The 25,372-nt window shown below is 38.9% G+C and overlaps 3 protein-coding genes and 3 long non-coding RNA genes across 6 annotated transcripts; 3 read left to right on the forward strand and 3 right to left on the reverse strand.

Annotated features, from left to right (window-relative positions):
• The first annotated feature begins 7,188 nt into the window (after nucleotides 1–7,188).
• On the forward strand, nucleotides 7,189–9,134 carry LOC124297316 (uncharacterized). Its single transcript, XR_006906574.1, has 5 exons — nucleotides 7,189–7,210; nucleotides 8,007–8,119; nucleotides 8,297–8,509; nucleotides 8,619–8,793; nucleotides 8,855–9,134. It is a non-coding gene; the product is annotated as an uncharacterized LOC124297316 (long non-coding RNA).
• On the reverse strand, nucleotides 7,440–8,310 carry LOC124297332 (uncharacterized). The gene is made up of 3 exons (XR_006906577.1): nucleotides 8,174–8,310; nucleotides 8,005–8,066; nucleotides 7,440–7,869 (listed from the first exon to the last, which is right to left on the reverse strand). It is a non-coding gene; the product is annotated as an uncharacterized LOC124297332 (long non-coding RNA).
• Nucleotides 9,135–11,540: 2,406 nt separating the features above from the next.
• On the reverse strand, nucleotides 11,541–13,848 carry LOC124297312 (THAP domain-containing protein 5-like). Its single transcript, XM_046748216.1, has 7 exons — nucleotides 13,700–13,848; nucleotides 13,440–13,521; nucleotides 12,981–13,223; nucleotides 12,738–12,913; nucleotides 12,388–12,534; nucleotides 12,134–12,295; nucleotides 11,541–12,046 (listed from the first exon to the last, which is right to left on the reverse strand). Exons 2-7 carry the CDS (start codon nucleotides 13,499–13,501, stop codon nucleotides 11,646–11,648), a joined length of 1,191 nt encoding a protein of 396 aa, XP_046604172.1. The 5' UTR covers nucleotides 13,502–13,521; nucleotides 13,700–13,848; the 3' UTR covers nucleotides 11,541–11,645.
• A 566-nt stretch (nucleotides 13,849–14,414) lies between these two features.
• On the forward strand, nucleotides 14,415–15,272 carry LOC124310222 (uncharacterized). Its single transcript, XM_046774032.1, has one exon. It carries the CDS (start codon nucleotides 14,415–14,417, stop codon nucleotides 15,270–15,272), a length of 858 nt encoding a protein of 285 aa, XP_046629988.1.
• Nucleotides 15,273–15,785: 513 nt separating this feature from the next.
• Nucleotides 15,786–18,122, forward strand: LOC124310223 (uncharacterized protein K02A2.6-like). The gene has a single exon (XM_046774033.1). The coding sequence runs from the start codon at nucleotides 15,786–15,788 to the stop codon at nucleotides 18,120–18,122; it is 2,337 nt and encodes a 778-aa protein (XP_046629989.1).
• Nucleotides 18,123–22,236: 4,114 nt separating this feature from the next.
• On the reverse strand, nucleotides 22,237–22,646 carry LOC124297326 (uncharacterized). The gene is made up of 2 exons (XR_006906576.1): nucleotides 22,517–22,646; nucleotides 22,237–22,380 (listed from the first exon to the last, which is right to left on the reverse strand). It is a non-coding gene; the product is annotated as an uncharacterized LOC124297326 (long non-coding RNA).
• Between the last annotated feature and the right edge of the window lie 2,726 nt (nucleotides 22,647–25,372).

A 25,372-nucleotide genomic window follows, 5' to 3' on the forward strand; every position in this document is an offset into this window, starting at 1 on the left:
TTTGTTGCGTGGGTGTAGAACGGCAAGCGCTGCTTATATCCTGACGACTGAATTTCGAGAGTCATTGAGTAAAGGCTTGCCGAATAACGGATGGCCATTTTGAATTTGCCTTGTCGAAAAGTACTCGAAATTCTTTTGCCGATTCTTTTGCTTGGTGACCGTAGCCGGAGTTGCGCGTGATGGAATAGAGTAAATTTTGAGTAATTGAGAATGTTGAATAGAGTTACGGTTTTGAGTTGCGTCTTTCTCGTTTTTGAAATTACGTACAGCCCGAATTCTGCTGTACCGGGTCGAGTCGAGTTATCGTGTTTTTCAGTGTCGCCTCTCGAGTAGGTCGAGAATTGCCGAAATGGGCTATTGGAATTAGCGAACAACGTTTTTGAGGACTTCGAGAAAGTTTCAATTCGGATGCCCCGCGATGGCGTTTAGTTGAGGTTACGTTTAGTCGCGCTTACGATTAGTTAAGTTTACGTTTAGTTAGGATTGTGTTTAGTTGAGTTGCGCTAAATTGAGATTACGTTTAGTTGAGATTACGTAGAACAGAGATTGCCTTTAATTGAGATTGCGTATAGTTCAGATTGCCTTTAATTGAGATTGCGTATAGTTGAGATTGCGTTTTTGTTGAGTATATTCAGGTAGCGATTGAGATGAGAAGTTTGTGTTATCGAGTTTTAGTTGCGTCTGAAATATGATGGCGCTTAAGAATTTGTTTATTTGAGTTTCATATAAACTTGAGTTCTGTGGAGTCGGGTAATATTGAGAACCCCGTCTGTTCAGTAGCCCGGCGGGGTACCGTCGAGAAATTAGTTATAGTTTCGGTTCCGAGCAATTATTGTTACGTTAACGTTTTTAGGTTTTGAATTGAGAGTTGCGTGTTAAGGTTTTGTAAATATTGAGGTAGATTTTATTTAGGGAGATACGAGCTCAATAGATTGAGAAATAGCGTGGGTTACGAATAATTTTCTTCTGTGTGATTTTGGATCGCGAAGAGCCAATTTTAAATTAATTTTTTGTTTTTGTATCACCGCTATTGTAAAATGCATTATTTTATTTTATTTTTTGTTAAATAGCGTGTTGTTGAGGAGTGTCACTCTCTCTCTCCAAAATTACCCCTCCCCTCTCCGTGGTACTGAACTACAGAGAATATTACCCGAGGCTTAGCGAAGATAAAGATTTCGAGGCGCGTTGACCACGCCAGGCGCCCAACAGAATCTCGCGATATCTTTTGTAAGATCAAATTTGTTTTCAGCTGACATCGCAGGCCGCCAAATTATTGTGCGCGCTATAAGTTCTCGGTCACTTCTCCGGGTGGGCGTGGTGCAGTAAAAATCAGCATCACAGTACCAATGGTCTTTTACGATCGGTGTATTGAATTGGCGCATAACTTTTAAAATATCAATACTGGCGCACCTGTGGCACGAAACACACCCGTTCAGTTGACATTCACGATTGCATGATTTTATTCGCACTTTTTCACCATTTTTATAAATACATATTGTTTTTGCAAAGTATATATTATGTTTTAGGGCTGATTTGGGTAAAAGACAACGGCAACAGGGGTACTTGGAGCCCCCGAACTCTTAAGATTGGTAGGGGCAATATACATACGGTAGTGTCCGTACGATGTCCATGGAAACGAGACGCTGAGACTCTAAAAGTGATTGGCTAGAATCTATTAACGGATATGGAGTCATTAACGCCACGGTCTTACCCACGGCCTTACATACAGGTCTTGCAACGAACGTGGTGAGGGGTTATCAGTTCACGTCCGAAACAAAAGTACAACTTATGGCCACAAGAGCGGCGCTACGAGTTATTCATAAGCTTTTGGTATTATTTGGCAAAACCAGCCCCCTGACACACGCTGCTAAAAGTGGTTCGCAAAATGTCCCTCGATTCTGCCGCCAATCTCCACCACTAGTGGGGCTAGTAGTTGTCTGACTGTGGCGGTCTCGGAACTCCCACTCCATTTCTTGCTCGCGCTCGAGGCGCCCCAATGGGGATCAGTGAAATTATTTTATTATCTTTATTATCATTATTATTATTTCTGGTAACCTTGATTCTCCCTTTGGTTTTTCTCTCCCGCCTAACCGGCAAAACGTGATCTGCGTCATTTAATAAATAGCGTGATAAATCAACAGTAAATATTAGTGGATTATTTCCCATTCCTTAAAGATATTGAAAATTGTAGCGACGCTCGCTATATGACAAGCTTGCGCGTGGTCAGCGAGGGCAGCGAGCGTGTCAAAAATCTACTAGCGCCACGTAGAGGAATTAAAAACGGGGACAAAACGCGTACAGTTTTTTAGTATACGAGCATTGGTGAGTGTCAGGAGTCTGAGCGGAACCCTAACCAATCTTTTTGATACTCATACGTAGATAACCTTACGTTGTGATGTCACTCATATGTCTGTGACATAGACTTATAAAGATAGACTGAGCGCTCTTATGAGCCGCTTGAAGCAAATATTTGAAGGACAGAAATATGCTGGGAGTACTCCTTTCTCTCTGTGACGATATTTGTAGCGGGGATCGAGACAGTAGAGGAGAATAAGCCGAAATCACGCTCCTATATCTATAGCTGTCACTCACTGATATACCATATATGTATACACTGGATTGATTTTACCGTATACTCTACGTGTAAGCTTGTGCGTCCAATTGAACAATTGAATTTCCGCCATCTTGTACAGAAAGTTGTCACAAAATGCGCGCTAGATTTGAACTGCGTAATGTATGCTATTTAGATCTTACGATATATTCGTCACACAAAAAAGTTTTTGACGAGTAAAATAAAGTTTGATACATTGAATGAAGAACAAATCATTTTTTCGAAAGTATATTATTATTTACAATTATATGATGTAAAAGATCATTAAATAATATGACGAAAAACTTGTATTTAAGCATGATTTTTCTTTATGTTCAAAAGAAGTCGTCAATTCTGAGAAGTTTCCGTCCATTATCCTTTATCCTATGGTGGGCTGAATTCCATACGGATTATTCAAAAATTTGTATAACACTAATTCAACCGTTAGGGAATCCATTTACCATCCATTGATCATCAAAGTGGAGCTTAAGACATGTAAAAAAAGTTTTGAATTAAATTATATCGAATTGGGTGAGTAAAAACTTTATTCAAAAATATGGAGAATAAAACATTCCTTGCAAACGTTAAGGCATTTTTATAGAGTTGCGTGCGATAAACCACAACCGTAATATAATTAGTAGTATCAATCCACAATCCATTCACATGAAGAAAAAGTTACAACCACAATCAAAAGAAAATAAAAAAGATGTACATATCTGAGCATGTAAATCAGGTACAAATGTGTAGGTGACATATTGGCACCTGTCAAGATATGTACTACATACATGGTTATACAGATTAGATGTCATAAAAAAAAAATGGGTGCGTGTACTTATGTACGCGCGTGAGAAGTTATACTTCTTTGGCATCATTAAAAAACAATAAAACAAATAACGAATGTCTTACATTATATTTAAATAATCTATTAAATTTTTGTCACGAACTTTTTATTAAATGTTCTATTAAATTTATTTCTTTATTTTGTAAATATTAAAAAACCAATAATAAATATTCAACATTGATAATTTAATAATATTTAGTATTAATTATATTAAATAATGATATTTTAATTTATATCGATAAATAATACATACGGATAACTAACCTCAATTATATTGGAGCACTTGAAAAAGTATTTTAGCACAATTTTTTCACTAATATTCACAAATAGTAAATAATATTAATCCAAATATTCAATTTAAATCACTACTGAATATATTTTATTGCCACATATATAATTCGCACTTGTATGAAAATAAAACACGTGTTGTGACTGTAAAAACTAAAACCATGTGGATAAATATTATAAATAAATATGAAAACAGTGATCAGAGGCGACAAGCGTACCAACATTAGCTTTTTTTCGAGACTTAATGAATTCGGTTGAGTGGGCAACTTCATCCTGTTAATTTTGTGTTACACCCAGGTAGTATCAGAGATGAGTAGGGAGATCTCCAACGCTCGGCTTTTCGTGATACCAGCTAAGTTGGAGCGTCGACGTGACACCTAGGCGGCCACGCACCGAAGGTGGCCCATTTCCGACCTGACACCAGGCGGCCATGCACCGAAGGTGGCCCACAATCGTGTATATATAGATACACTCGGTTGCTCGAGCAAGTGGTTGCCAATCGCATCCTTGTCCCCGCTCGCACAAATGTTTCCAGGAATGCAAGAATTGGAATTTTTTTTGTTTCAGTTATGAATGTCAGCGAATAAAAGTATCTCCAGATTTGATAAATCTTGGATTCAATTAGCGGGCGCTGAACCAAATTAATTAACTACTCCCAGTCCGAATACTTTTTTTTTTTTTTAATATATATTATTTTTTTATTGATATGAAAATAGGTGACGCCTGGTGTTCTCGAATATTTGTACACGCAGTTTATGGAAAAATATACGACGCCAGCTCGATAACATTTATGCAAAATGTGCAATGGGCAAGTGGTTGGGGGAAATTTTTTTTTTCTCGAACTGAATCTTCCAGAGAAGCATCAGCGAATTCCAAGCAAGCTCCATAAACATACCGAGCAAACGCGCGCTCACGGACGTAGCTGTGGTGTGGCTGAGTGGATACCACATGAGGATGAGTTTTCAATCACAGGTTTTTGCGCGAAGTTTTCCTGTATTTAAGTTAATTACTGCTGCCTTTGCTATGATACTGCATTCAAGTCTTAAACAAAACACTAAAAAATAAGTTAACCACTTAATGTAAAACAAAATGTTAGATTGAGCTTAAAATTTCAGCCGGAGTTACATAAACTAAGATAATTACAAGCGCAACATTGTAAATATTGTACATTTATTGTTCATCTAAATAAATATGGTTTCCTCCTCAAAAAAAACAAACAACATGAGGATGGAGTGATGCGGGACACGGGTTCGATCGCAGTTCACTCTTTATTTATTTATTTTTTTTAAATTCAATCCCGGCTTTTGATTTTGTATTTTCGGAGAAAAAAAAATAAATGAAAGAAAGAAAATTTCCAGAGCCGGTCGATTTTTTCCTTCTTTCCTTTTGCTTTTTTTTTACTGAACCCACCCTTTTTGTAGTGGGGGTAACCCAGAAGAGAACAAATAATTGAAACAATAAAATTCCGAGAGTGAATCGATTTGTTCCCCGTTTTTGGCGCCTCTTTTTTTAATAAGGAAAAGTTTTGACAGTAATGGAAAATAGAGATTACTAAAAACAAATGTATTGTTTTTTAATAACACCGGCTCAATTAAATTTTAAAAGGCTTATGGTTGAATAAACTTCAGATTTGGGTTTAGCGGACCAAAATGCATAAAAATCATACTTGGTCTATAGTTCCACAAATTTTTTTCTTACCAAAACTGCTAATTTTTGGCTATTTTTATGGTTTTTTGCAATTTACTCAAAATTTTGAGGATGTACGGGCAAAACTAACTTCAGATTCGGATTCAGTGCGTCAAAATACATAAAGATAGGTAGGTCCGGTCAAAAGTACAGACCACTTTTTTTTTTTTAGTGGGCCAGTGTTATTAAAAAAACAATACATTTGTTTTTAGTAATCTCTATTTTTCATTACTGTCAAAACTTTTCCTTATTAAAAAAAGAGGCGCCAAAAACGGGGAACAAATCGATTCACTCTCGGAATTTTATTGTTTCAATTATTTGTTCTCTTCTGGGTTACCCCCACTACAAAAAGGGTGGGTTCAGTAAAAAAAAAGCAAAAGGAAAGAAGGAAAAAATCGACCGGCTCTGGAAATTTTCTTTCTTTCATTTATTTTTTTTTCTCCGAAAATACAAAATCAAAAGCCGGGATTGAATTTAAAAAAAATAAATAAATAAAGAGTGAACTGCGATCGAACCCGTGTCCCGCATCACTCCATCCTCATGTTGTTTGTTTTTTTTGAGGAGGAAACCATATTTATTTAGATGAACAATAAATGTACAATATTTACAATGTTGCGCTTGTAATTATCTTAGTTTATGTAACTCCGGCTGAAATTTTAAGCTCAATCTAACATTTTGTTTTACATTAAGTGGTTAACTTATTTTTTAGTGTTTTGTTTAAGACTTGAATGCAGTATCATAGCAAAGGCAGCAGTAATTAACTTAAATACAGGAAAACTTCGCGCAAAAACCTGTGATTGAAAACTCATCCTCATGTGGTATCCACTCAGCCACACCACAGCTACGTCCGTGAGCGCGCGTTTGCTCGGTATGTTTATGGAGCTTGCTTGGAATTCGCTGATGCTTCTCTGGAAGATTCAGTTCGAGAAAAAAAAAATTTCCCCCAACCACTTGCCCATTGCACATTTTGCATAAATGTTATCGAGCTGGCGTCGTATATTTTTCCATAAACTGCGTGTACAAATATTCGAGAACACCAGGCGTCACCTATTTTCATATCAATAAAAAAATAATATATATTAAAAAAAAAAAAAAGTATTCGGACTGGGAGTAGTTAATTAATTTGGTTCAGCGCCCGCTAATTGAATCCAAGATTTATCAAATCTGGAGATACTTTTATTCGCTGACATTCATAACTGAAACAAAAAAAATTCCAATTCTTGCATTCCTGGAAACATTTGTGCGAGCGGGGACAAGGATGCGATTGGCAACCACTTGCTCGAGCAACCGAGTGTATCTATATATACACGATTGTGGGCCACCTTCGGTGCATGGCCGCCTGGTGTCAGGTCGGAAATGGGCCACCTTCGGTGCGTGGCCGCCTAGGTGTCACGTCGACGCTCCAACTTAGCTGGTATCACGAAAAGCCGAGCGTTGGAGATCTCCCTACTCATCTCTGGTAGTATCTCATGCGCCGTCAGATCATGCAAGATCTTGATCGGCAGCGCCATGCGGCAGAATAATGCATGATTTCTGTATGGCGACGCAAAACAAGTGAGCATTTGCTTTTCTTAAACACCAGGGCGCGCTACTTTCGGCTGAAGTGCTGCCTCTATATTTAGTGCACGGTCCCTATGGGACTGTCAAACAGAGCTTGCTGCAGCATTCACGTGACGTCTGCCGCAATTATATTCTTCGTACTTCGCAAGCTTCCCGCACGTGCACGCAGGATGCTTATACCCTATACCTACATTACATACAATAACAGCGGGAACCGGGGAAGCTTGGGCTTCCCAGGAAAACGTGTAAATGTATAGTCGACGATATTTTATCAGCCGTAAGACATACACGTGCTGGAAGGAAAACATAAAGAAATACATTATGTACCTCATTTCACAGGGTAAGTGTTGTTTCAAATTATCTTTCAAAATTAATGCACATATGGAGACCTGTATGTCGTGTCCAAATGTTGTCATATAATACAATATTACCTGTATTAGCTCACTTTTTAAGCTAAATTTTTGGCCATTGCTATTACTTTTACGTACAAAAGTGATATTTCGTCTAATTTAAAGTCACGTAATTCTCAGAGATTCGTATTTGTTGCCTCTACTATAACTATATGCAATATTATTAATAATTTCTGTAGCTTGTCTATATACATGCTTGAATCATGATTAGGCTGAAACGAAACCCCTTTAGTCAACTCATACAAAGGCAACGGCGTAATCGTTTGAATGACTAGAATGGCGAGGCATGCCGATGCTAATCCTTATTTACGTTGCAATATCGTCAATAATGATAGTTCTGAGGAAATATCTTTGAATAATGGAAACGTTGTAGCATCTATTTTACCAAATGACAGTCCTCCTTACGAACCGCAAAGTTCAGTTACGTGGAATAACTTAGCTCGCGAGGCGAAAGATAATTCTTCCGAACATGGGTGTTCAAATTCAGATGCTATCTGTGAAGACGATAGTAACAGTCAGTCTATGGGTGAAGAAAGCAGTACTCGATTAAAAAATTGCTTTCGAATACAGTTAGCTGATTATTTTATTGAGAATAACACGGACAATGCTCAGTCGAACTCAATACTTACAGTTCTCAGATCACATTGCTGTTTGGCTTCTCGTCCAGAAGATGTAAGAATATTGATTGGGACTTGCAATCGTCGCGTTGAATTGATTGATGTTGAACCCGGAAAATATTGGCATGTAAGTTTGTTGCTGGAATTTTAAAAGAACTTTCCAAACACACATATGCCATACCTAATATCTTAGAAATCGATGTTAGTACTGGTGGAGCTGCTGGTGCAAAAGACTGTTCAACTCAGTATTGGCCTATCCAGTTCTGAATAATAAATATTCCTGATAGCTCTATACTTATCGCAGGTGTCTATTATGGGAAGGGTAAGCCGAAAGATCCGAACAATTTCTTTAAAATGTTCACAAATGAAGTCCAAGAGGTTTTCGCCAACGGTGGTATCCACTTCAAGAATCATTTAGTAAAAATAAAGTTCAGATGCTTCATAGCTGATGCTCCGGATTGATTCCTTGGAGGTATTCCAAGAGTTTGAAGAAGATCCTGAAAGACAACGATTTTTAGTAAGCATTGTAGTTTTATCATAGCACCTGATACTGTATTTTTTCTCGGGTGGTAACTAATTTCAGTGACGTTTATTGCAAGTTTAAAAACGAGTGATATGGATTTCAGAGATACTATCTTATTAACGTTGGTGGTGTCACAGCTAGAGATGCTCTCAACCAATTTCTGAAGGAAGCCATGACGGATAGCCTGACACAAAAATTCTCTTGGACTGGAAAGTCTGTTTCAGATAAAGAGAATCTCCGACCGTTATTTAATACCTGTATCGGAAAGGTATTTTTTGGTGTGTATGACTAAGATTATCGTTATTGACTGACAATACGTTACCCTATATTCAATGCAAGGTTTCGATGATTGTTTGCGCAGATCCCTTACGTGAGTATCGAACAATACCACAGCCACATGATTGTACAGAATTTGCGAGACTGATGCAAGAGGCAATTCGGGGCGCACAAAAAACATTGCGGGATGCAAAATGACGGGCCAATCGCTCTGTCCATGTGGAGGGTCGCAGACAAAAATATATGACTGAAATGGCTCATCGTTACAAGGTTGAACACCCAGGACAATGACACTGCGGAATAAGAGACCCACAATTTGCCTATTAAAGATCCTACGCGTATTCCAACGTACGTACCCCTACGTACTTTGTTTGACTAAGAAATATTTTAGTACACATAGCTGTGATGTTAGTTTTTATGTTTATGCTCAAGCATAGTTTTTATAATTGGTACTGCAGCTGTGATATCCACAAGTGGTATGTAACTATATGTTTTCCAATGAAACATTATACCTATATCAACAAATGTGGCGGGTTTGTACTAACATAGCTATCAAATAGCTAACATTTAGATACTGTAGACGCTTTTGGTATCTGGTATAAATTTTAGTCCTCTAACATTTATATAAAGTATTAATTTTTATTTTTTGATTTCAAATACTTCATTATTATCTACTATTCTACTCATTTGATATCAGTTTATCAATACTATTTTAAACTGTAGTTAATAATTTTAAGCTACAACGTATAAAAAAGTAACTAAAGACATATTTATATTAATAACTGTACAACGGTAGAAGAGACCCTCTCTTCTAGTCTTGTTGCAGACATAGATTTGTAAGTCAGTGTTTTTTTTGTTCATTTTTGCTCGCGAGTAACTGTAATACTTTTATAACTAATTATCTTTAAGTAAAAGTAAAATATATGCAAACTTATATTATACCTATAGATGTATATGGGTGTAATATATCATATATTTTACTATAGCCGCATATTAATAATATAAAATATAAATATTATTATAATTATATAGTGTAACGATTATAGTCAACGAATGACCTGCCATGTTCTGTGATTTTGAACATTATATTTGAAATAAATGAGAAAATCTTACAATGTATAGTTTTTTTTTTTTGCCAATGAGAACCTGTGCATTCTGCTCTTCGTGAATACCGACAGACCCTTCGAGAATCATGCATGATCGGCAGCAAGCTTCTGTCGAAAGCACACAAGCGCACGTCATCTTACAACTGCGGAAACAGGCAGATAGTGGTCTGCCGCCAGAGCCATGCACGCGCCACGTGACGACCATAACGTGAACTTGCGACAGAATGCTACCTGGGCAGTGATGCGCGCGCATCTTGAAATTTCACTCTCGAATTCGGTTGAGTGGGCAACTTCATCCTGTTAATTTTGTGTTACAATGATGCGCGCGCATCTTGAAATTTCACTTTCATCAGTTTTTCATAACGCGCCTAAAGAAGTATAACTTCAATAATAATCCATAAATAATATTTATTACAAATGAGTTAGAAGTGAAAATTAAAAATTTTGCATATTCAACGTCTCAGTCTAAGGATGCAAAATAAACTAGAAACCATGAAGCACATATTGGATCTCGTCAGGGGATATAAATGGTTATTGATAATATACGAGTTGCCGATTTGTGTAATGCCGTACATTCAATCCTGTTTGTAGCAAAGTAGCAATCTTGGTTAAAGCAAACATTCGTAATTCGATATACTCTTTGATGACAGATTTTGTGAGTTGATATACGTGATTAGAAAGCTCATCCGGCGCATCGTCGAAAATGTGAGCATCTAGCTCACTAAATATTAAATTTTCTAACGGATTCTGTAAAAGACTTTTTAAAATCTGCAAACACAAAATATCTGGAGACTGAAGCTCTACTGGAGGGAATCAGCTACACTTTGACTTAGCGTTTGAGCAGCTAATCTTACTTTCATTTTCATTTTAAAGTACTGTATATGACTGAGTCGCAATTTGTTACCTGCTCTCAAGCCCTCAATCTCTTATAAATGCGCAAGCTCTGCGATAAATCTCCACTCGATTTTATTCCCAGCTTCATCGTATAGAATTTTAAAGTCACCCAAGCAATTTCTGATTAACTTAAGCATATGACAAGCGTCAAAAATTACGTGTATCCGATGTTTAGTTATGGGGTGTGGAAAGGAAGGCTGTGGATCAGCCATTTTGAAATTAGCACCTAACAATCGCACCAAGGCAAAGTGTTCACTAGGCCCATCTAAAGTTAGGGATACAACGTGAACGTTAATTTCATGCAATTTTATCAATTCATTAGTGACCAAAGTGTACAATGCTTCTAATCCGATACCATTCAGGAGAAAATATCCAATTGGTAATTTCCAACGATTATTAATAGCAACTACCAACAAAACAAGGACATTTTTGGCTTCTTTTATCAGATCATCATTCGACTCCAAAGTAGTACCAAAATCAACATGACCTCTAATAGTCCCACCTCTGTTTCGCTGAATTCCTTTTTTTATTCCCATTTCATTGAGTATCAGACCACAGAATACGTCTTTGTTATTAGTTCTTTCACTCTCTACTCTTATTTTTAAAGTAGCAAAACTTTCTGCAGTAAAGCCAGGTTCACAGTCAATGCTTTGATACCAGTATCGTAACACACGAGGATCAGACAGAGCTAGATTAAATTTTTTTCTCACAAAATTATAAGCTTTTGCCGAATAGAAATGGAGTGTCAAAGCAAAAGAACGAAGTATATTGAAACGTTAACAAAAAATACGTTATACATATAATTGACCGCTCACCAAGATTCAATAATATATTATCCACGAGGTCGAGAATTCTTACCCTTCAAAAGAACGAAGTGCAGGCGGATACTTTTTTCTTGTAATACGTACTTTACCATTTTTAGCAGCACGTTCAATTAGTTCCGAAACACCTTCGTCCGGTATTGATTCCAAGGAACTCAATGCATTTTCAGATACCAACCTTTCATTTCGAAGTTCGGTAATGATATCTTGCAAAGATGTTACTCGTCTTTTTAAGCGACCTATGTATTCTCTTTGTGATTTTATAAGTTTTTTTTTCACATGCAGAATGGCCCTGGTTTGAAACAGTTTCTTTATAGTGGTCCTCGGACTATGTGTGTAGCGATGATCATGTGAGACTGCCTTCGAACTTCTCGGCGTATCAATGCATACGCTTGTTGGTGTCAACTTAGTACTCAGGTTATCCCTAGAGTCACCTAAAAATAATTTTTGAATTGAATTAAGATTCGTATATCCTACATGATTCTGTAACAAGTGGTATACTAAGTAATATTTTCACATACTATTACTTGAGCTGAGGAGGTTAGTACTCAAACTAAGACGATCACTATCAGTTTCTATGGCGTTGGCGTTCTGCTCTGTTACATCTACGGAGACAATGGCGTTGGCGTTCTGCTCTGTTACATCTACGGAGACAATGGCGTTGGCATTCTGGTCTGTTACATCTACGGAGACAACAAAATCTTGGATTCAATTTTACTGAACAGAAGACAAAAACATCGGTAAACCTAACAACATTTAAGAATAATACAATTACCTGAAAACAATAGGTTATTAACATCATGTACTTCGGTTGTATTTACTGTGGTAGACAATGGCTCATCAAGATCATGTAATTTGGTTACATTCACTGTGGTGGGCCGATCGGATTCATCCTGAAATTCGGTCTGCTGCAAGTTTTCACCTACAGATAAGTTACTAATAAATAACGACAATGGAAATACACAGAAATGTGTCAGATACGATTTTTCTGTAACAGAGCACTTTATAATCTGTAGGTAATTAATCGCTTCGACGGCATTGACGCAATAGTGCATCACATCAACGTGTCTTTATGCATACTGAGTTTTATCTGACCTAATAGGGATTAATAGTTTCAGATCTTACCAAATAACGTTGGGATACTGCCTTTTCGTAAAGTTATATAATTTTTACTTTTCTTCTGAAAGCAAGAGGGTTCAAAGTGGTCGGAACACAGAAGGCTATCACTTGATGGAGACCACGGTCCAATGTTTATATTTGCGATCCACTGTTTCATAATATCAGGTTCATCCAATGGGAACCTACATAACAAGCAAAGTTTAAATTTATAAATTAACACGTTATGTTGCATTGAGTAACGGTACTTACTTGAAGAATGAATAGCCACGTCCATATTCCCTTAATCGGTGACAAGATGAACACTCTGATTTTGGGTTGTCAAATATAGTTGGTACACTGTTCTTTTTCAATGTAATTAGGAATCCTGTCCTATCAAAGCAGTCATTTGTAAAATGAGCTGAACACAATGTGCTATTTCGGTTTGGCTTCCAGTCCTTCCTCTTCATTTCTTTTAACCACTGCTGAAGGCGCAACACATCTTTCACGGGAAATCTACATATCGAATTATAATTTAATCCCTGAGTCAATAATACCCGAGTTTTCAATTTCAATTATAATAAGATCGGTTCATAATTCAAATATTGTGAATTTTTACTGACACGATTCGTACGTTATAATACTCGTTAAATATAATTAGTAAATACTTCGTATGCTGACATAACCTCTGCAAGTTATCATTTGCAGAACGCTTCAGCGTTGTATACTCACTTGTGAAATGATCGCCCACAATATTTTGATTGCTTTGTTTTGCAAAAAACGCAGGTACTCATTGTTACCTCAATAATTGTTACTGTAATTTTCTATCGCAATCGATTATATACACATGCATATATCACGTGTATATATATATATATATATACGCATACATATATCACGTGTAGATATATATATATATATATATATATATATATATATATATATATATATATATATATCTGAAGTGACAAGAATCTGTAGAAAATGGCCACCGTTCAATTGGCGTGACGGCACCACGCTTAATCCAATCCAGTGTGGTCTTACATACAGGCCTGGTAACTTGTAGGGTGGAGGTGACTCAAATAGTATGGCAAAGCGTATGCTTATTTCCGCCACTTGGAGCAGTGCAACCTTGTGGTAAGCCACTCAATTAGAATGGGAAGAGTCAAGAGATGGTTTTAAATAGCTGTGTTATAACAGAACGTTAACAATATTATATTTTTAATCAATCAAAAATGAGTGCAATGCTCATAAAATCCTAATATTTCTCTTTACGAACGAAATATGCGTAGGATTATAATGAATATGTATTTGATATATGTACACGATCTTTTGCAGTAATAAATATCATGACATTTTCAGATGTCATAATTTTTTTATAGCTCAATTTTTGGCAAGAATAATTATTTTTTATCGTCAAAAGAAGTTGAGTTTGTGTGGGACCGGAGCTCGAGCGCCACCTGGTAAACAAAAGGGCCACTAGGCGCTAGGGCGTTGGCCGGCCCACGGCATTCCCATCGAGCACACTCGAACCGCACGCACGTGTCGCCTCCTTTATTCTACCCCCAGAGAACCCAGCGAAACACAAAACATGGTGTCAGAAGTGTCGAATTAAACAAACACTTCTCGGGATCAAGGGGAAACAACAGTCCCATCGCATAGTAGCCGCGAACTAAGCCTCGGCACGGTTGAAATACACAAAGCAAGATGGGTGATCCTGCCCCCGTAATCCAAGTTAACGCCAGCGCAGCCAACTTTCTGCAACTCCCGAACAACTTCGACTTCTCAAAACCAGAAACGTGGCCCACCTGGAAAAAACGTTTCATGAGATATTTAAACGTAGCAGCCCTGTCGGCGAAACCAGCAGTGGAGAAGATCGACCTCGTGCTGTACGCGATGGGAGAAAAAAGTGAGGAGATCTTTATGCAAGTGATGCCAGAGCCCGACGGTAAGAGTTTTGAAGACGTGATGCGAGCCCTCACGGACTATTTCGAGCCAAAGAAAAACGTTGTCTTCGAGAGGTCTCGTTTCAACTCTCGATCTCAGCTCGCCGGAGAAACAGTCGACCAATACGTCACAGCGCTGCACGTCATGGCAGAAAAGTGCAATTATGGTCAGCTAAGGGACGAGTTAATTAGAGACCGCATCGTCATGGGGCTAACAGATACGCGAACAAAAGAGCGCTTGCAACTCAAGTCCGACCTAACCCTAGATTCCGCCGTGACTATCGCTCGCCAAACCGAAGATCAGCGTCGGCAAGTAAAATCTCTACCGGCAGCTCCCGAAGTCATCGACATCGATAGAGTGAAAGTCGCCACCGGCGGTGGCCAACGCTCCGCGCCGAAAGGACAAAATACGGATTGTTCGAGATGCGGCCTGAAATTCCACAGAAACAACAAATGTCCGGCGCTAACCTCAAAGTGTCGCAGCTGCGGAAAAATCGGTCATTGGGACAAAGCCTGCCGATCAAAATCGGTGAATCTCGCACATGCCGCAACAAGCGAGGTTACAGACAAAGAAGAAGAAGAGACCAGCAAGGTTTATTTCCTGGGGAACGTCTCGTAAAGCGGAAGCAACAACGACTTCGACGTGAATGCCTTCATCGTCGATTTTCAGCAGAGCAGAAAATTCCACATAGATACGGGGGCAGACATAACCTGTGTGAAATATTGCGACGTCCCAGTAAGCGAGCTCGGTAAGATAATTCAAAAAAAAATGAATGTGCAGGGTCCCGATGGGAAATATTTAGATGTAGTCGAAGTGCTGCCCGTAACGATAAGAATCAACAGTCATGCTAAACAGGTGCGATGTTGCATAATAAAAAACCTTCGGAAGAACCTTTTCGGAAAAGACGCGATTAAAATCTTTAACCTGGTGCGAATAATGGGCCCGCTCCAGGCTAGTGAAAATTCGTCGGTGCGCATCGAGCAAGAATTTCCGAAAATTTTTAAGGGCCTCGGAAATTTCAAGCAAGAATTTAAAATTCATCTAAAGCGCGATATTATTCCGTTCAGCCAGTCAGTCCCTCGATCAGTACCGATACCGCTGCTTCCTAAGTTAAAGATCGAATTAGCCAAGATGGAAAAAGACGATGTAATAGAGCGCGTAAAAGAGCCGACAAAGTGGTGTAGCCCTATAGTTTGCATTCCGAAAGGCGAAATGGTTCGAGTTTGCGGAGATTACACTCAGGTCAATAAGAACATACTAAGGCCTGTCTTCCCAATTTTAAATGTCGATATTTCTCTGGCACGTATGAGACGGGCTAAATTCTTCAGCAAACTAGACGCTAAATCGGGATTTTACCAGATAAAGTTGGATCGCGAGAGCCAAGAACTAACGACTTTCATTACCCCGTTAGGGAGATATGCGTTTAAAAGACTACCGTTCGGAATAAATTCAGCGCCAGACTTGTTCGCGGAGGTCTTTTCGAGAATTTTTGACGACATGACAAACGTAATTGTTCACATGGACGATATACTGATCTATGGGGAATCCATGGAGCAGCATGACGCGACCTTGAGAGAGGCTCTGAAACGTATCAGTAAGGAAGGAATAACGCTAAATCAGTCAAAATGTATAATCGGCGTGCAAGAGGTGCAGTTCCTTGGGCACTTAGTCTCAGCTCAGGGCATAAAAATTTTGCCAGAAAGAGTTTCGGCCATACAAAATTTTCCGGAGCCTACAAACAAAACGTCCTTAATGCAATTCCTCGGGATGGTCAATTTTGCCGCAAAGTTCCTTCCGAACAGGTCTACCATCCTTGAACCCCTCAATTCTCTCTTAAAGAAAAATTCAGCGTTCGTGTGGGACTCAGCTCAAAAAAACGCGTTTCGGAAAATAAAAGAACTTTTAGCAGCAGCTCCCATCCTGGCTCTGTACGACTATTCAAAACCTATATGGATTCAAGCAGATGCTTCAAGCTACGGTATCGGTTTTGTTCTTTTGCAGGGGAATAGCGAGGAGCGGCAGATTGTCGCCTACGGTTCGTACACTTTAACACCTACCGAACAACGTTATTCCCAAATCGAGAAAGAGGCTCTAGCCTTGACGTACGCAGCCGAAAAATTCGCGGATTATATAGTTGGAATCACGATAACCTTCGAAACGGATCACAAGCCCCTCCTTCAAATTCTTCAAACAACGCCTCTGGACGATTTAACGCCGCGTTTGCAACGTTTCCGTCTTCGCCTTATGCGTTACAGCTATACCGTAAAATACACCCCCGGAAAATCCTTGGTACTGGCCGATGCTCTATCTCGCAACCCAGAAAAAAGAAACGCGAATACCAATGTAATCGAACAGGACACTTCTGATTTTGTATTGGCCACTATCAAGAGCCTTCCAGCCTCAAATGACATGTTGCATAAAGTCCGCGACGAACAAGGAAAAGACGCAATTTGTCAGTTACTAAAAAAGTTCTGCGCAACCAAATGGCCGTCGAAAAATCAGATCCCGACCGAGTTGAAAGAGTACGCGCCACTCAAACACCACTTCTCGATCGGCGACGATCTCCTACTGTACAACAGCCGTTTGGTAGTTCCGCGCAGGCTCCAAAAAGAATTATTACTTCGCCTACACGAGGGCCATTTAGGTATCACGAGGTGCAGAGACAGAGCAAAACAAGCCATTTGGTGGCTGGGTCTATCGACGCAACTAAAAAACCTAATACTCAACTGCCCAAATTGTGTAGAGCATCGAGTTAACCCGAGCCAACCCTTCATACAGGAAGATTTCCCGACCAGACCGTGGCAGAAAATAGGCATAGATCTCTTTAAACTAGACTATTGGTACGTTATTATCACCGACTACTACTCGCGGTACTTCGAGTTTTTCCGTCTCGGATCGTTAAGTTCGAAAGCGATCATAGAGGTTTGTAAGGAAGCGTTTTCAAGGTATGGTTTGCCGGATATCGTTCGTTCGGACAACGGTCCACAGTTCACGTCCGAATTTAAGCTGTTCGCCGACCAATACGGATTTCTATCGGTGACAAGCTCACCTCACTTCCCGCAAAGCAACGGAGCGGTAGAAGCAGCGGTAAAAACAGCAAAAAACTTAATAAAAAAGTCCAAGGACGACGATATCCACCTAGCCCTGCTTGCATATAGAAGCACACCCCTGGAAAACGGTTTCAGCCCCGCAGAATTATTTTTGTCAAGACGGATTAAATCGAGCATTCCAACGCTGCCAAGCAGGCTTCTACCAGCTGTCAGCGTTACAAAAAAGCTCAAAGGCGACGAGGCAGCTCGAAAAATGCGGCAAGCTCGTAATTTTAACTCTAGACACCGCGCCGTTGAATTATCTCCACTCAAAGCAGGAGACCCAGTTTGGATCGATCCCATAGACCCAGTATCGATCTCAGGACGTATGGAAAAATACAAAGCCCTTCAGGCGAGCCTAGATCCTATTGGGTACTAACAAGCAACGGAAGGATCCGACGTAACCGTTTTCACCTCGTACCGGCGCCATATAAAAAATTTGATCCGAGTTCAAGTAACTACAGTCCTGGGGTAGTCGACGATCCAAGCTCCGGTCCATCTTTAGTCAATAAGGGTAGAAGGGTAGAGGAAGCAGAACAAAACAGTATTCGCCCTAAGGTAGAAAAAATGCCTCCCAAAACAGCGACCTCGGATAAGGCTCAACGACGAATCCGAGGCGAGTAGCGCGACGGAGGACGACAATCCCGTCGAAACCGTAACCGAGCCACCAAGCGAAATAACCCGATCGGAAACCACGTCTAGACCTCAGAGGCAAACGAATAGACCGTCGTGGTGGAAAGATTATTGGACCCCGTCCTAGTATTTAGAAATAAAAAAGCGTGTCATGTAAGTTTAATGTTAAGTCCGCCAAAATTGTATTCATCGATGTGAAAAAAAAAAAAAAAAAAAAAAAAAAAAAAAAAAAAAAAAAAAAAAAAAAAAAAAAAAAAAAAACCTCATTGTACTGCTATTATAATAAAGGGGAGATGTTGTGGGACCGGAGCTCGAGCGCCACCTGGTAAACAAAAGGGTCACTAGGCGCTAGGGCGTTCGCCGGCCCACGGCATTCCCATCGAGCACACTCGAACCGCACGCACGTGTCGCCTCCTTTATTCTACCCCCAGAGAACCCAGCGAAACACAAAACAGAGTTTATTAATTGTCAGACAAACTGTGAATCCTAAGCTGGGGTACACGACATTTGAGACACTAATACATGAATTTATATAGTATCGACTAGTAGTGCAGTGGAAGAGTGCTTGTCTCGCTCGTGGTCGACGCAGGTAACCCAATACCGTTTTGTTTTAATAGTACTGTTAATTTTTCTGGCGTAATGTTTCGTCTGTAAATTTGTATTTTTTAACAATTGTTTTATTATGTGAATGTGAAAGTAGAGGAACAGAGGATAGATAGGAATACAAAAAGTAATGGACGCATTACATATGTACAAAATATTTTATTCTTTTCTCAATTTAGCCAGTTTATTCTGTACAACGAAACATTTTTGTTTCTTTTGATTCTCTTGATACGTGAGTTGACGCATTCTTAGCCGTATAATATAATAAAATATAGAGACGGAGAATACTTTAGAAGCATGCTTCATGCAGGGAAACGTAAAATTATAATTAGAAAGTATTTCAGCTAGTGTTAAATTAAAGACATTTTTATCGCGAGCGTGTTTAGCGAAGCAAGACTCAACAAACGTTATTAGCTTTACGAAATGTGTATTAGCGTGTATTAGTCGCCCTCGGGACTTCACGTCGACTAACTTTGATGTTGAAGACGAGTATTCGATATTATTTTGGAGAACATTCCGACATTCCTCACACACATCATAACGTCGTAGAACTAGATTGCCTGCAACTGTATAGGGGGCTTTCCACGTCAGATCGACCTGCCCATAAGACTGACCCTCTTTGAATTTGTTTAAACTTCGTGAAAACTTTCTGTTACTTGTCGAGAGTGTTTGTGATTTTTTAAAGATTCTTACTCGACGACGCTTAGACGTTAGCATTTGGTATAATATGTGCGGAAATTGGAAACGTTCGAATTGTAATTAAGTATTACTCAAAAACTATTGATTCCATGAAAAAAGTTGTAAATTATGCAAAAAGTTATCGGAGCTGCTGGAAACCCGTGAAAGCTCAAAGAATGTTAGATTTTGAGATTTCTCAAAAGCGGCATAATTTTTTTCAACAAAAATTTCAGAGGATGTTTCTTTCTTACTGTTCAAAAACTTGTATAAACTTCATCATGGGCCGTGATCTAGTTTCTAAGCTATGATTTTTTTTAAATTCTAAAAAAAAATCAGAAAATGTTCCTAGGAGCCCACCGCTACCTGTGGGCTCTGACCACTTTCTGACAGTTGCGATTGGTATCGCGTTGGCTGCTCAATCAGGTGGTAACTGTCAGCCAATAAAATTCAAACGACTTGACGCACGCGCATAAGGTGCGCACTTTCCTCATGGACGCACGATATAATCATCGAGTGTATTTAATTCGGGCAATTGTTCAAAAATATGTTAAAACCCAATTATTTTATATTGGTAAAAATATGATAACTAATGTTAGTGATAGGCAGAACTTTAATAAACTTTTGCTTTTCAAAGGGCAATGACTTTGTAAACTCAAGTAATAAAAATTAGTACGTATTTTTATTCGTGATCCTAATGACTGTCCCTTTCCCAATTGAAATTGTATATATTATAATCGATAAATTTCATAAGTTAGAGCAATCGATTATTGTCTCGTATTCCATTAAAACTTCAAATTTTGTTCGACAGATGGCACTGTGAGTGGGGTGGTCAAGATGGCGGAACCTATAAGATTATTTGAAAATTAAAAATTATTCGAAATCAATATTAAAAATCTTTTATAAACTATGAGTAGTAGAGTGAAAATTTTAATTTATTTATAAATATATCCACACATGAGCCGTCATTAGGTTTAAAATTCATTCATTCATCCATTCCACAATTCATTCATTCCAGGTGTATATGGTTTAAAACAGTGTATATGGTTAAAACTGGTGGATATGCTTGAGATTATAAATAATTGTCAATAAGCGTCTTTCGTCAAGGCACTATATTTGTTTATTGCACTTTTATTATTTCTCGTTCTATATCGTCTCGTTTTAAATTTGGGCTTGGGTTTTGGAGTGTTTAATTTTTAATTTAATAGGTATGTCCTCGTAGTTTAGATTTACTTTATTATTTTTAAATGGTCGATTTTGGATCGATTACGAGTTCTTTTCAGAGAGGAAAACCTCCGCACCTCCTTCCTCCTAGAGAGACGTAGACCAAGCCTCATAATTTTCTCCTTAAATTTGCGACCAGGTGCCCCACTCCCTGGGTCTAACCTCATCCGATCGTGCCGTGTACAATGAGCGGTTATATTTGAATCATTACAAACCCTGTAACCCCTTTCCGTCTTACGCATGGTGACTAGAAGTAAGGAGTCCGAACGCAATGCTAGCCAAATAGTCAGTGAAAGTGATGAACGATCCGCGGATTGTATCCGCCTGGCAGCGCTACTACTACGGGCTCCGTCAGCGTATCCTATTCGTAACCAAGCGCGGGTATCGCTTGCGAATACATCCCAAACTACAAGATCTTTCATCACTTTCACGAACCACTTTTCGACGATTCCGCCATATGCGTTCGGACTCCTTTACTCTAGTCTCCATGGTCTTACGGCTCGGCCCCGCACGGCATGACCTCCGTGAAGTTGGCCCCCCGAAGTTATTATTTTTAATTCTAATTAATGCAATTCGTTTGAGAATCGTTTGAGAGGGTTTGAGAGTAAAGAAAAATCGTTTGAGAGTTAGTAGTTTTTCCGGAAAATTAATTTCAATTTTGGGTGTGAAGTTGGCCCCCATATTTTCTATCTCCTCAAAAAATGGACTTGGACGTTCAATTTTTTTTTTAATCCTTTGAGAATCGTTTGAGAGGATTTAAGAGTAGAAAAAAACTGTTAGAGAGTCAATATTTTAATTGATATTCCATAATTATTGAGTGATTGATTTCCCCATGATTTCCCCTAGTTTCCGAGCACTTCCGGCCTGCGCAATGGATATGCGCGGTGTACATGCGCAGTGTATCTAAAATCAGCTGGAGGCTGGTCGTGAGTGTTCTGCGTCGAAGAAACTGGTGTTTCTGTTTCATCGTGTGTTCTCCAGTAACAAAATTAATTAATCCTTCAAAAAATTGAGCAACATTCCAACGAGAGCAATAATGTTCAAAGAGCGAAAGAACTTTTGGAATAAAGTCGTATAATAAATTTATCCGACGTTTTTTCAATGATCTTGCCAAACATCGTCGAGTTGTGAACAAATATTGAAGCTTGTGGGAATTCAGGGGTTATAAATACAGGGAAACGATACGTGATATAGTGAGAACTAAAAAAAATGACATTTATTTTATAGCTTTGTTGTGAAATTTTTAGTCATGGTATTTGTCCCACAATTTTTTTCGCTGCGCAAAAGCTACACAGTTTATTTACCTTGTAAATGCGACAAGGGATATTACGCCTAGCCGAGTAACATGAATCGTTCGCAAGATCGTTGCAAGCACGGTCCAAGATTTACAAGATCTGAGAACACAGAAATCTTGGGATAGACGAACAGGAACATCGCTGACATATATTATAAGCCCATCGACATTCTACGTTTCTTCCAATTATGAGTGCATTATTCCTTATCTGCAAGTAAATATCAATTTTGGCGTTCTATAAAAGATTTCACTTTCTGTTGCACTGCGTTAAAAATATTTCGTCAAGTTTCCCGTTTTAGACGCTCGTGTCTTTTTCCAATAGTTTCATCCAATTCTTCTCTTACCATTGGTGTCATTGAGAGAAAATTGCTCAGCTTCGTCTCCATGTCCATCTCGTACCCGTTCGATTTACGGTAATCCGCATCCTCGAAACTCGTATTTCTTCGTCAATCTCGGTCGCTACAGCTGATTTCAGACGCACTGTGCAGACATGTTGCGCCTATACAGTGCGCACACACAATGCGCACACCGGAAGTACTCTAATCCTAGGGGAAATCGCACATTGAATAATTATTTAATATCAATTAAAATATTAAATCTCTAACAGTTTTTTTCTACTCTCAAATCCTCTTAAACGATTCTCAAACGATTAAAAAAAAATTAAACGTCCAAGTCCATTTTTTGAGGAGATAGAAAACATGGGGGCCAACTTCACACCCAAAATTGAACTCAATTTTCCGGAAAAACTACTAACTCTCAAACGATTCTTCTTTACTCTCAAACCCTCTCAAACGATTCTCAAACGAATTGCATTAATTAGATTTAAAAATAACAACTTCAGGGGGCCAACTTCACGGGGGTCACGGCATGTATGCTCCGTCCCGTTAAGACCATAGACTTATAAAGATAGACTGAGCGCTATTATGAGCCGCTTGAAACAAACATTTAAAGGACAGAAATATGCCGGGAGTACTCCTTTCTCCCTCTGACGATATTTGTGGCGGGGATCGAGGCGGTAGAGGAGAATGAGGTGAAATCATGCGCCTATATCTATAGCTGTTCCACTTCCACTGCTTCGTTGTCTTCCACCATGACGCCGATTGAAAAGAGAGAGTAGTACTCCCGGTATATTTCTGTCCCTTATATGTAATTGTCAGTGCCTCTTATAGGAGCGCTCAGTCTATCTTTATGTTTCCATGGTTAAGACCGTGGTCCCTGTGACGTCGGAACGGTACCCGGTGGAAATTTCCAGATGCTAGACACCGCAATCGTTCACACAGCTACAGTTACACTCACATCAGTAGTTTGGGTCACCAATTACCGATAAAGTATTGAAATACACCGGACAACGGGCATTCTGTCGCTCTAATCGAACGAACCGAGGAAGGAGTAATTATTGGATAAAAGATTTAATTAATTGGCTTACCTTTTGAGAATAATCTGGATATGATGACTTGCAGCGTAGATTGGTGAGAGGATTTAACGGAATGATTAATTTTAATATATTTGGATACTTTGATTAACTTGGATTTATTTTATAAGTTCAATATTTCAAGTCACAAAAACGGAGGTACTTAGTGTAAGATCTTAAATTAATATGACAAAATGGAGCTGAAAGCTCGCTGGACTTTTGGGCAGAGTAACGTTGTATGAAAAGTTTAAATGCAAAAGGCAAAAGGATTTTACCGCGAGATTGTACCGGAACAAGATGAGGAATCTGGTAGTAGAAACCAAGAGGACGATCCGATGATCGGTCGCCGTTTTTATAGGTGTCGATCGTTGCGCAGAACGATCGCAGCACGACATCTTCGCCGCATGCACGCCTGTGATCTTAGTTCTTTAGCTATTACTATATTGCAAGCTTTTACATATGGTATAACGCTGCGCTGGTGCGGTGGTGTAGGTGCGGGGTCGTTGTTCTGTAATTTTCCATTCTGCGTGGGCTTTGTTGTTGGGGCGCAAGCCCCTCTTGGCCCCTCGGCTACCGTGCTTCTTCCCCCCTGTGGCGTGCTTTCAGCAGCTACTTCCTAATATGGTAATCGCAGTGCGTATGCGCTAGTGGTGACCCATGTTTCGTGGTGTATGTTAGTGCCGTGTGCATTTTCGGGGTCACGATGCGCTGAATTCTAGTTCCTGTTTACTTCTTAAATATTCCTACTATCGTGTTCGTTACAAAGTCTATATATTAAGATTGTCATATTGGTTACTCGTCGTTTTGTTAGTTTTATAGCGTGTAACTGTATAAAATTGCGTATGTATTATAATTGATTACTGTCGTTATTCACCTGGAGTACAATAGCGATTGTTTATGAGACATAGTTGCTATTTGCTTAACATTATTAGAATCGCGCTGCTGCGAATATTCTTAGGTGTTTGTGTTATAACTATCTTAACAGATTTAGGGTATTTAACAATTTGATAATTCATAGTTTTAGAGCAGGTTTGCATGTGTGCTTTCGTATATAATTCTCTTCTGCAATTATTAATTCTTATATTGATTTAAGTCGGCTTGGAAGCTTCTAGAATGTTTTTCTTATGTTTGTTGGTTGCCTGTTACTGGGCGTTGCCACGTATGTATCTTTGAGTTTATTGCGAGTTGATTTACCTTCGATCGTTTCGTCGGTAAGTTTCCTAATGTGTTCTCTAGATGAAGCTCTGTATGGCTTCACATTGGAGATCTATATTGCCTTCCAAACGTTGCGCGTGTTGCCTACAATACGGAGTTACGGAGGAGAGTATAATTCATGCTGGATAATTAGTATTCCCGGTTTTGAAGGTTTTGCACTCTCTGGTTTTATGGATTATTGCAGCAGTGCTATCTTTACATTATATTGGTTATACATTTATCTATGGTTTTACAGTCTTCTATACTCCAGGCTATATGGTATAGCGTAAGTTGCTTATAGTATAGCTCTCAGCTCCGAATGCACAAATGGCATTGTCGAGTGTTATATAATAATTGGATATAATCGTGTTAGTTAATTATGGTGTTAATATGATAGTGGTATATAATAATGTATAATAATATTATAGCTCTTTGTAGTGCGAAGATCTCGTAACATGGTTTTTAAGCTTTTGTTAGTGAATGTCATGGTTATTTCCATCTAGGGATATTCCAAATAATTAGACAGTTGTTTTATTTCCTTATGGTTACAAGGTTCTCGTACTTCGAGTTTGGTTAGTTGATAAAAGTAACATCC

Source organism: Neodiprion virginianus, chromosome 1 (assembly GCF_021901495.1).
Source record: "Neodiprion virginianus isolate iyNeoVirg1 chromosome 1, iyNeoVirg1.1, whole genome shotgun sequence".
NCBI classification, from domain to species: domain Eukaryota; kingdom Metazoa; phylum Arthropoda; class Insecta; order Hymenoptera; family Diprionidae; genus Neodiprion; species Neodiprion virginianus.

What these genes read in the sequence shown, in the direction of transcription:
- LOC124297312 (XM_046748216.1), bottom strand. Translation starts at nt 13,501, where the DNA reads ATGAGTACCTGCGTTTTTTGCAAAACAAAGCAATCAAAATATTGTGGG. An exon ending in CGTGGCTATTCATTCTTCAA is followed by an intron (nt 12,914 to 12,980) that starts GTAAGTACCGTT and finishes CTTGTTATGTAG; the next exon opens with GTTCCCATTGGATGAACCTG. An exon ending in CCTCCTCAGCTCAAGTAATA is followed by an intron (nt 12,047 to 12,133) that starts GTATGTGAAAAT and finishes AATTATTTTTAG; the next exon opens with GTGACTCTAGGGATAACCTG.
- LOC124310222 (XM_046774032.1), top strand. Translation starts at nt 14,415, where the DNA reads ATGGGTGATCCTGCCCCCGTAATCCAAGTTAACGCCAGCGCAGCCAAC.
- LOC124310223 (XM_046774033.1), top strand. Translation starts at nt 15,786, where the DNA reads ATGGAAAAAGACGATGTAATAGAGCGCGTAAAAGAGCCGACAAAGTGG.